The sequence below is a fragment of the Xenopus laevis genome, chromosome 8S (assembly GCF_017654675.1).
Source record: "Xenopus laevis strain J_2021 chromosome 8S, Xenopus_laevis_v10.1, whole genome shotgun sequence".
Taxonomy (NCBI): Eukaryota; Metazoa; Chordata; class Amphibia; order Anura; family Pipidae; genus Xenopus; species Xenopus laevis.
The window spans coordinates 53,613,209-53,625,641 of NC_054386.1; the positions used below are offsets into that span (position 1 = coordinate 53,613,209).

Here is a 12,433-nt window from a genome sequence, read left to right on the forward strand (position 1 = left end):
TAATTTTTCTGGCCTCTGTGCTTCAGTGGCTGCAACCAAAAAAATTTATATTTTCAGCATTTATATGGCATAATTTTTCTGTCAACTGTGCTTCAGTGGCTGCGACCAAAAAAATGCATATTTTCTGCATTTATATGGCATAATTTTTCTGGCCTCTGTGCTTCAGTGGCTGCAACCAAAAAAATTTATATTTTCAGCATTTATATGGCATAATTTTTCTGGCAACTGTGCTTCAGTGGCTGCGACCAAAAAAATGACTATTTTCAGCATTTATATGGCATATTTTTTCTGGCCTCTGTGCTTCAGTGGCTGTGGCCAAAAAAACTGGGCAAACAATGCCTACAAGGTCAACGACGTTGACCTTGTAGGCATTGTTTGCCCAGTTTTTTTGGCCACAGCCACTGAAGCACAGAGGCCAGAAAAAATATGCCATATAAATGCTGAAAATAGTCATTTTTTGCCATACGTTGACTCAACGTATATGGCAAAAAATGACTATTTTCAGCATTTATGTGGCATATTTTTTCTGGCAACTGTGCTTCAGTGGCTGCAACCAAAAAAACTGGGCAAACAATGTCTACAAGGTCAACGTATGGCGAAAAATTACTATTTTCAGCATTTATATGGCATATTTTTTCTGGCAACTGTGCTTCAGTGGCTGCGTCCAAAAAAACTGGGCAAACAATGTCTACAAGGTCAACGTATGGCGAAAAATGACTATTTTCAGCATTTATATGGCATATTTTTTCTGGCAACTGTGCTTCAGTGGCTGCGTCCAAAAAAACTGGGCAAACAATGCCTACAAGGTCAACGTATGGCAGTTGTTTAAAGAGAACAGTAGATTACTAGCCAGCAAAGCTACCTAAGCTAAAATGTCCCTCAAATCCCTGCAGACTTCTGTCCCTCCAATACAGAGCAGTATCAAGCAGATTACTAGCCAGCAAACTTACTATCATCTGTCCCTGAAATCACTAACAGCTCTCCCCCTACACTATCTCTTCCAAGCACACACAGGCAGATTTTTCAGATACATTTTTGCCCTTGATCCCCCTCTGGCATGCCACTGTCCAGGTCGTTGCACCCTTTAAACAACTTTAAAATCATTTTTCTGGCCAGAAATGTCTTTTCTAGATGTTAAAGTTCGCCTTCCCATTGAAGTCTATGGGGTTCGCGAACCGTTCGCGAACCGCTCGCATTTTTGCGCAAGTTCGCGAATATGTTCGCGAACTTTTTTTCCGACGTTCACTACATCCCTAGTGCTGACCCAGCTACAAACATTATTTTGTAATGGTTTATTGGCATAGCATTTCTCAGTGCTAAGGCATAATTAACTTTGTGAGACATTCTGGTCTAGAACTTGATAAAAAAACACACAGTCTCTATATTATTTAGGAGCCCAAATAAGGGACACTTGAGTTAAGCCAAAATCAATATAAATGCAGGAATTCTTTTAGCAAAGAACAAGTGTTGTGCTTGCCAGTCCTCAGCCAAAATACAACAAAAAATGTGTTCTTTACTACTAAACTTAAAAAACAACAAAAACAAAGAAAATATAGACAATCTAAACCTAAAAGATTTCAGTACTGAATGATATGTAAAACCGTTATGGGATTTGTATCTGGGAACCAATTTTCCAGAAAGCTCGGAAATTAATGAAACAGTACCTTGTACTTGATACCAACTAAGATATATTTATCACTTATTGTAAAATGGAAAAAAATTATCATATAGGATTTAATCAATGTTTCAGGGGCCGATTCATTAACTTCGAGTGAAGGATTCGAAGGTAAAAAGCTTCGAATTTCGAAGTTTTTTTGGGCTACTTCGACCATCGAATGGGCTACTTCGACCTTCGACTACGACCAGGGCCGCCATTAGAAATCACGGGGCCCCGCCCACACTGACGACCAAGCTCCGCCCCATATCCCGCCCACATCGCAGTTAAAAGACCACACAGACATCAGCGCTAAAAAAGTAACCCCCCCCACACAAGTTGTAAAAAGCTATTGATGGTCAGGGCCCCCTTATAAAAAAAATTGGGGCCCCAAAAAAAAAAAATTAAAAATTTTTTTTTTTTAAAAACATTGGTGGCAGGGGCCCCCTGTTAAAAAAAACTTGGGGCCCCAACAAAAAAAAATGTAAAAAAAACTAAAAAATAAACAAACATTGGTGGCAGGGGCCCCCTTCTAAGTTAAAAACAAATTGGGGCCCCAAAAAAAAATTTGAAAAAAAATTAATTTTTTTTTGAAAAAAAAAAAAACATTGGCGGCAGGGGCCCCCTTATAAGTTAAAAACAAATTGGGGCCCCAAAAAAAAAATTTGGAGAAAAAAAATTTTTTTTGAAAAAAAAAAAAATGGTGGCAGGGGCCCCCTTACAAGTTAAAAAAATTTGGGGCCACCAAAAAGAAAATTAATTTTTTTTTAAAAAAAAAACCCAAAAAAAAAACAATGGTGGCAAGGGGCCCCTTACGAGTTAAAAAAAAAATTGGGGCCCAAAAAACAAAAGTTTTAAAAAAAAAGATTGGTGGCAGGGGCCTATAGAATATTAAAATAATACATTGGTGGCCAGGGGATTAAAAAAAAAAAAAACACAAACTGGTGTTCAGTAGAATTGAACTCATGGCTTCAGTACTTCAACTTCGCCTCCTTTCGTGACTTCGGGTCTTTTCACCGCTTCAGGACTTCGGCTTCGGCTGTTTTCGTGACTTCGGGTCTTTGCGCTGCTTCAGGACTTCGGCTTCGGCTGTTTTCGTGACTTCGGGTCTTTTCGGCGCTTCGTGACTTCGGGACTTCGGCTTTTTCCGTGACTTCGGGTCTTTTCGTCGCATCGGCTTCGGCTTTTCGGCACTTCCGCATTCGGCACTGAAGAGGCAAGACGTACGGCTCGGGCGCTCGTAAGGGGGGCCCGGATCTTCAAAAAAATGCAGCGCTGCCGGGCCCCCCTTCATGCCCGGGCCCGGTACGCTTGTCCCCCCTGTCCCCCCCTGATGGCGGCCCTGACTACGACTATCGAAGGATTCGAAGTAAAAATCGTTCGACTATTCGACCATTCGATAGTCGAAGTACTGTCTCTTTAAAAAAAAATTCGACCCCCTAGTTCGGCAGCTAAAAGCTACCGAAGTCAATGTTAGCCTATGGGGAAGGTCCCCATAGGCTTTCCTAAGTTTTTTTGATCGAAGGATATTCCTTCGATCGTTGGATTTAAATCCTTCGAATCGTTCGATTAGAAGGATTTAATCGTTCGATCAAAGGAATAATCCTTCGATCGTACGATCGTACTATCTGCGCTAAATCCTTCGACTTCGATATTCGAAGTCGAAGGATTTTAGTTCCTAGTCGAATATCGAGGGTTAATTAACCCTCGATATTCGACCCTTGATGAATCGGCCCCTTAATGTTTTTTTTTGTATACTTAATATATGGAGATCTAAATTACAGAAAGAATCCTTTTCCAAAAAACTCCAGGTCCCGGGCATTCTGCATAACAAGTCCCATACCAGTTTAGCTTGATCCTACCACTTCCTACAATATCATCAATGCCCGAGGTCCCCAACCAGTAGCTCATGAGCAACATGTTGCTCTCACGTGTCTCAAATCAGGTGCTTATATTTTAATTCCTTCTTTTTTTGAGGCAAGTTTTGGTTGTACTGCCATACAATGTCTCCTGTGGGCTTCCAGTCCACATAGTGGCTGCTAATTAGTGTCCATATTTGGCACCCAAGGAACCTTTTTATGCTTGTGTTGCTCACCAACTCTTTTTACATTTCAATATAGCTCACGGGTAAAAAAAAAGTTGGGGACCCCTGATCAATGTGAATACAAACCTACTCACCAGAAATTGTTAAGCAAATTGCTTTCCAAAATTTTATAGAAAAAAAGCATATATTAACAGGGACATAAATACAGAGGAAGCAGGGGGCCCAGGAGGTATAGGGGGCCCATTGAGGTCCTAATTGATGTGCGATATCTACATATATTGGCAAAACAGGACAAACTATGGATATGTTGGGGGGCCCTAAAATGTATTTGCTGTGGGGCCCAGTAACTAGTTAAGCCACTGTATACTAATATCAATCATCTCTATTTAACAGAAATGGTCGGTAATCACCCATGGTAATTATCCAAATAAAATATTACTCCCACTTCCATAGATGATTTGGTGAGTGCCCCCCCTCATGATCTGAGTGAGTATCTGATGTCAGCCCAACACTTGTGCACAAAATAAATGCAAAATTAATTCTAAGGTCATTAGTTATGTCCATTGTATTTATACAATAAATAAAAACAGTATGGCTGTTTATTCCTCCTACAACGTTTCTGTGCTAAATTATTGCTGGAAATATGGGCAAAAAAAGAAAGCCTGGATGATACGTTTTAAAAGGGCATTAAAGTAAAACAATTTTGGAAATTACCGTATATACTTGAGTATAAGCTGACCCGAGTATAAGCCGAGGTACCTAATTTTACCTACGAAAACTGGGAAAACGTATTGACTCGAGTATAAGCCTAGACACAACTACAGCCCTGTCTCCCAGCAGCGCACATTCCGCCAAAGCGACCCCCCCAGCGATCAGCCAGACTTCTTTGCAAAGCTGATGGTGACAGAGAATTGCCAAACAGATTACAGTGTGCCTTGTCCCACTGTCCCACTACCATGTGCAGAGGGTGCTGTGTGATATTGCCATCACTGTTAATCTTTCGTATAACCAACAGAGGGCGCTGTGTGATATTGCCATCACTGTTAATCCTTCATATAACCAACAGAGGGTGCCCTGTCTCCCAGCAGCGCACATTCCGCCAAAGCGACCCCCCCAGCGATCAGCCAGACTTCTTTGCAAAGCTGATGGTGACAGAGAATTGCCAAACAGATTACAGTGTGCCTTGTCCCACTGTCCTACTACCATGTGCAGAGGGTGCTGTGTGATATTGCCATCACTGTTAATCTTTCGTATAACCAACAGAGGGCGCTGTGTGATATTGCCATCACTGTTAATCCTTCATATAACCAACAGAGGGCGCTGTGTGATATTGCCATCACTGTTAATCCTTCATATAACCAACAGAGGGCGATGTGTGATATTGCAGTCACTGTTATTCTTTCATATAACCAACAGAGGGCGCACTGTTATTCTTTCATATAACCAACAGATGGCGCTGTGTTATATTGCAGTCACTGTTATTCTTTCATATAACCAACAGAGGGCGCACTGTTATTCTTTCATATAACCAACAGAGATCACTGTGTGATATTGCAGTCTCTCCCCAAGCAAACATAGGAATGATTAAAATTGACTGCAATCTCAGCTACTGCCCACTGACTCGAGTATAAGCCGAGGTAGACTTTTTCAGCACATTTTGGATGCTGAAAAACTCGGTTTATACTCTAGTATATACGGTACCTATTGTCCTTTTAAAATTTTTTAAGAAAATTAATATATGTATAAGCTGCTATGTATAAAGATGGGTTGACTGACTGGTCATCTCTTTTAATGTTTTTATGGTTTTATGTATTTTATAATGGAAATAAATTAGCTGAGGATCCCTGGTTGTTAACCTCAAGCACTGAAGTAGCAAACTCATCAATAATTCTGCTGACAACCAGTAAGTACGGAAAGTAAAACATGTTGAAAGCTTTCCATGTGATGTCCCAAAGCTTATTTGCCAGTCTTTCCAACTGGGCTAACACATGGTCAACAGCAGCTTTAATATCCTCACATCTTGTTTCAAAAGCAAAGCAGACTTGAGGACAAAAACACAAAGAACAAAGCAGAACTATAAAATCAAACATTTGGAGAATGGGAAATCTAGAAAAGCACATACAATGCAAGCTTAATGTTGGACTTGGCTCAAAACAAAACTGCTATTTCATTGTGAGCTTTCTATAAGTGTATCCTTTTAACTTGACTAGAGTGAAACATATGGATAATATACACCATTTTTTAATGGTTTCTTTAAATCGATATGTTGATGTAAATATATAATAAAGCTATGACTTTCTCTTTTCTTCAAGGATTAATTCATATTTAATTGAAATGGGTCATTGGTTGGCCTTTTTTTTATTTCACCTGATTAACTTGTTTTTGGGGGACAACATGCACAGATCAACTTGATCAGAAGTTGATTGCAACTTAAAAAAAATAAATAAAAAAGATGAAAACAAAAAGTCACATGCATATTTATAAATCTAAATATATATTCTCAAAAATATTCTTTAAAATTATATATATATATATATATATATATATATATATATATATATATATATATATATATATACTGTGATATAAACTTCTGGCTGGGCAGAACCTGAGTGTAAAAAAAATAACCTTTTCTATTAAGGTAGTATTCAAAGCAGTAGCTTAATATTGAGGGCCTCGGAGCCCCTGCAAATTTTCTTTCCCGGCCCCATCTCCAGGTCAAATCGTGTGTCATCTGCGCAGTGGAAATAGAGCATGGATCACCCCTGATACAAAATAAAATCTTAAATTGTGATTCCAGATACACAAAACAGTATTGCCTAATTTTCCACATCACCTTTAGTGGCCCATTTATCAACATTCTAATTTTAATGGTTTTCGAGGTTTTTGAAACTACGACTGAAAACTCTATTCCTCTTATCAAATGCATTCAGATTTATTAAAAGATCCAAATATAAAATGTATAAAACATAAAAAACCCAGAACAATGAACTGAAAAATTTGAAAAACCTCTAAAAATGTTTTAGACAATTACTAGTGGGAAAACGCACCTGAAAACTTCTAATATGGTTAAAAAAAAGTCCAATTGCATCACTGCAGCTTCCATTGACTTCTATAAGACCCTGGTTGCTTTTAATTGTGAATGTTTTGTATTAGAGGTTTTGTGGTTTTTACACTTAAATAAATCTTGACTTTCAGAAAAATAAAATTGTTTTGTGTAAAAAATTCAAATGTTAGTAAATAGGCCCACTATTACTGTGAATCATGAATCGTCATTTATCTATATAGAAATAAAATATCTGATGGTGTCTCAAAGACTTTTTCTTCTTATTGAAATACATTGCCTGTCAGATATACTGTAGATACATGAACAAAACACATCATCCACCTATGGGAATCAGGTTTTTGTAGCATTGCAGAAAATCTTGTGTTGTTTTGTGCTGCTGCATGACAAGATTGTGTAGGTCAGTTATAGTGTTGATAGTCTGATTGAAATTTCCCATGTAGTTTAGCTATTTCAAAAAATGTGTGGTTTTTCCTAAATTTCTACAAATCTCTAAAAATTCAAGATTTATTAAGTGTAAAAATCACTAAAACCTCTAAGGGAACATTTTGCAAGTAAAAGTTTTCATAGTCCTATAGAAGTCAGTGGGATTAGTGATGGGCGAATTTGCGACGTTTCGCTTCGCTGAAAAATTTGCGAATTTCATGCGAAATGGTGAAAAATTCGCAAAACGGCGCGTTTTTTAATATATGTATAATCAAGCTGCTATTTAAATTGTATAAAGATGGGTTGACTGACTGGTCATCTCTTTTAATGTTTTTATGGCTTTATGTATTTTATAATGGAAATAAATTTTTGCCGCGAATTTTCGCGGGTGTTTCGCGAATTTATTCGCTGGCGGCGAATCGCGCGAATTCGCCGCGAATTCGCTCCTGGCGAATAAATTCGCCCATCACTAAGTGGGATCAGTGCTGATCCTTTTAGACCAGGGCTGTCCAACTGGCCCTTATATGGCCCTCCACATCAAAGTTTGCCTGCTGTGTCTGTTTACCATATATAAACTTTAAAATGTATCTCTACAGAGATTGACTGGCCCCTGCATTGTTTAAACCTCAAATTCACACTGTAATCCCCTGTATTGTTCACACCTGTGATCCCCCTGTATTGTTCACACTTGTGACACGTCTATTGTTCACAACCCTAAAGGTCTGTACTGTTCACCCCTGAGACCCAGACTGAAACTGCCCACATTGTTCACACCTTATTCAAAATGCTAATGGGGCACCAGTACTGTGTCACTCTATGAAGTACATATTAGAGTGGTCCTGATTCCTGTCTCCTGCTCTGTTCTACCTTCCATATGCTCCCTGTGTGTGTCATACTTTGGTATTTGTTCTGGGAGTTTGTTAGCAATTGAAAATTATTGTTAGTGGCCCCTAAGGTGTTTAATCATATGTTGGGGGTACTGTATTATACACAGGGGAGGAGGAGGCTTATGGATTTATGTATATGTCTTAATATGACTTAACTTTTTTCACATATGAGTGTGAAAAGGTTCGGCACCCTAGGCAAGAGCTTCACTCAGTGCCCCCTGTCCTGCATTACCATTTCCCTCCTTACCATGATGGTTTTTAAATAAAGAGAGCAAGAAAGTGTACAATATTTTTTCATTTATATTACTGCTCTGTATAACTGTACCAGCAAGCTCAGCAGCCATCCATCATACAGCCCTCCTGCAGCCATCAAATTGCCCCCAATCTTTACCTGTGCCAGCAGCAGCCAAAAATAAATCTGATCACATCATATTGCCCCCAAGTATTTATGTACCTGTGCCAGCGACCAGCAGCAACAGCAAACATATGACCCCCAAATCTGTACCTGGCTCTGCCAGCATGAAGCTTCACACTTTAAAGTAATAGAAAGAATGTCTTCAGTTCAGTACAACTGTGCAAGAAGGTGAGGGAGATGGATTCCACCCAACTGGGTGACCATGATTACTGAAACAAATTATTAAATAAACGCTTGAAAAATGAAAAGATTAAAAAAAAGCCCTAGACAGCCGCCTATTCTGCCTACCCCTAGTTCCGGCCCTGATCCCTGCAGTGAGCTATTAATATGGACATGATCTTGCGGTAACATGGGTGTGGTCTAAAAACAGGGAGTGGCTAACACTGGCTTCCGTTATCGGCCCTCCACCATGTAGATTAGAAAAATTCCGGCCCTCTGTACCATAGAAGTTGGACAGCACTGTATTAGACCATCGATCAGAATGTTAGAGGTTTTCTGATTTTTTTTTCAGTACAAATTAAAATTTATAGAGCTTTTAGAGGTATTTATATTTTTTCACATCTTTCAACTCTTTTTTTCAATCATACTTTTTATAATCAGAACTTTTTATAAATTCAATGACATTCGTGGTATTAGAGTTTGTGAGTTTAGTCGTGGTTTTCAAAACCTCTAAAACCACTATTTCGAAGTTAAAAAACTTTGAAATTCGACCATCGAATAGGCCAAATTCAATAGTCGAACTTTTCTTTTTGAATTTTTTTGGCCGCTTTAGGTTGAAGTAAAATCATTTGAATATTCAAAGTATTTTCAATTCGAATCGAAGTCGAATTTGGCCTATTCAATGGTTGAAGTACCCAAAAAATACTTAGAAATTCAAAGTTTTTGAATTCGAAAATTCACTTCGACCCTTAGTAAATGTGCCCCTTAATAAATAAGCCTTCATGTGTATAAGAACTTCATAATAAAGGAAGAGCTATTCTCTACTGTTGTAGATTTTTAAGTATATGAATAATTACTGAATTCTGTAAACTGAGTACATACAGCATGTAGCACATACATTACAAAAAAACATTTACTAAAGCATGGACTAGAACCAAAATGTAAGCCTAAGCATTCAGTGACTCATTAATTTGCCTAAATCTTGCCAATATCAAGTATCAATTGCTAGCTCATGATGCCTCAATCCTATTGGTCAGTCTATCTATAGTAGGTGCTCCTGACTTGTTCTTGCTTTAAGCCCCTCAGACCCCACTGTGGCCCCCTGGTTGTGGTGGGGGAATATTAAATTAAAATGATGACGTCTTTTAAAGATTTTAATGGAGTGTTTAGGAAAACACTTCTCAAGTACATGGCACTTCTATGCAGATATGGCAAGTGTCATGCTTTTCAGGTTGTTATCAACCAAAGGCACAAATGTTACACAAATTTATGACCACCTCTTCTGGTTCCATTGACATTAAATCTCTTTTCTAACATCAGTTGATGAGGCCACACCCTTTATGTGACATCACAAGGCATGTCCATGGCGTGTTCTGTGGCATGGTTACAGTTTTAGTGCTGATGACCCAATTTTTTTCTCTAGCCTCATACAATTTGAGCTATAGAATGTCAGTTCTGATATTGTTAAAAAACACATTCAAATATATTAGAATTTAATTAAATTCCATTAATTAAATGTTAGGAAATTTGCAAACATTACACTGTATGGCTTGACATAAACAAAAAACAAGGGATCTTCCACATACTGCCTTACAACTAATGAAATCAACAGGGGACGCTAACAGGAAATGGCATTCAGCCCTAAAATGCACTAAAAGAATAATGAACACCATGTAAAACACAAGTTGTTATGGCAAATAAGGAAGGGATGGACAAAATAAAACATATGATAGCAAAGCAATAACAGCCATGAAGAAGCTGGCATGCACAGTCACCAGCATAGTAACCGAGGCAATTAATTTGCTGTTGCATGTATTTATTAAAGCAACCAACTGGTATTTGGAATAGCAGCATATGTTATATGCACCAAGCAGATGACCGTAAAATGAGATATGCAGCAAAAACACGGTAGACCTCCAAGCATTGCTCAAACAGAAGGACCCAATGCATTTTACAGTCTCAACATGGTGAATATAAGTTTGAGCAAGCATGTATAAATGGTATGACAGGTCAAACCAATTATACATGGCGGTGGTGGCAAGACATGGGTGTCTATGATGATGCTTAGCTCTGACAAAACAAAACAAATTTTGGAATTAAGAAAGTAACATATATACACCATGACGTCAGTGTATGACCATAGAATGCAAGAAGGTAATGGAGTGATATGTAACAAACCTTGGAGAGATATCGCATCCTTGCTGCATAAAGGCACCCAGGGAAAACCACAGGCTGTTAAATATGCCAAACTCATTTGGAGGATCGGGAGGGTTCTGAGGGTCACGAGCTTCATCAGTGTCCTCCAAATGCCATTCATAAGGGCTGAATCTGCTAACTAGAAAGAGAACTACACTGACTCCAATGTAAGCAAAGACTATACACATCCATATTTCATAGGCCAGTGGATCCAGGAAGGAGAAAACTCCTGGTTTAGATTTTTGAGGCTTCTTAATCATGATGGAGATTCCAAGGCTCATAAATGGTTTGGAAAAATCAATGACTTCTTCCCGTACCAGAGTTATCGTCAGCGGGGCCACGGCTATATCTGCTCTCTGGAAACAAAGGAAAACTTATGAATATGCAACTTCATTGAAGCAACACCACAAGTATCAACAATGACAATGTGGTGAAGTGAACATTTACAATAAAATCTTACATCTCACTGAGAAGGTACAAAAAAGGAGTATCAAGTTACACTTGCTTATGGATTTGAAATAGAAATATAAGACCGGTATCTATCTGTCAATAGCGGTCTAACTTGCAGAGATGTATTATTAATTGCAGTTAAGTGGAGCACGTATACTATGTTTCTTTCCCAAGATAAGGTGTTCTTCAAAGACAGCTGTAGAACATTATGTCTAATGGTCATAAATAGGTAGTTTGTCTTATTACCTTGGATCTAGAGCATAGTGAATATTGTTATAGCATGCTGGAATCCTCTAGTGGCCAAACAGAGGTACAACTATGTAACTTAGAAAATATTCCCAAAGCATGCTTATAAGTTTAAAAATACAAGTTTATTACATATTATAAAAAGTCAAACAATCCCCTCATGGTCCCTAATGGTCATAAATCGGTAGTGCCGTAGCTGTTCATGTAAACAAATAGTATTGAAGCACACACTCATATGTTCTATGCATATTATGTGTTCTATGCACATAATATGGTATACCATCATGCTTCATGTATAGGCATTTCTGTTACTGCAGAGTTCTCCAAGGTAAATACTTTGTTTAGTGACAGTAGCGCTTACTCATTTCTCATTGGCTTCCTCTGCTTAGTAGATCTGGAAGCCCTCCTAGCAAATGTACCAGAGTCCCTTCTTGCTTAAAGAGGTTGTTCAACTCAGAGTTAAATTTTACTATGATGTAGAGAGTGAAATTCTAATACAATTGGTTTTGATATTTTGTAGTTATGTTTTTATTCTGCAGTTCTTTAATTTGCAGTTTCAGCAATCCAGTAACTAGGGTCGAAATTACACCAGCATTCATATGTATAAGAGACTGAGATATCATTATGAGAGACCCTGAAGAGAAAGATGAGTAATAAAAAATAGCAATAACAATACATTTGTAGCTTTACAGAGCTTTAGTTTTTAGATGGGGCAGTTTCCCCCATTTGAAAGCTGGAAAGTCAGAAGAAGGCAAATAATTCAAAAACTAGATAAAAGAAAAAAATGAAGGCCAATTGAAAAGTTGTTTAGAGTAAGCCATTCTAACACATACCAAAAGTTAACATTAAAGGTCAACCGCCCCTAAATTATGTGGTTGAGAGAATTTGAGGT

At 38.2% G+C, this 12,433-nt stretch overlaps 1 protein-coding gene across 4 annotated transcripts in view; it reads right to left on the reverse strand.

Annotated features, from left to right (window-relative positions):
- The window catches only part of gria3.S (glutamate receptor, ionotropic, AMPA 3 S homeolog), a 227,520-nt gene that overhangs the window by 46,409 nt on the left and 168,678 nt on the right, over positions 1 to 12,433 (reverse strand). For all 4 annotated transcript variants that reach the window (XM_041574732.1, XM_041574731.1, XM_041574733.1 and 1 more), the window contains exon 11: positions 10,828 to 11,201. In XM_041574732.1, coding sequence (XP_041430666.1) covers positions 10,828 to 11,201 — 374 coding nt within the window. The remainder of the gene's footprint in view (positions 1 to 10,827; positions 11,202 to 12,433) is intronic.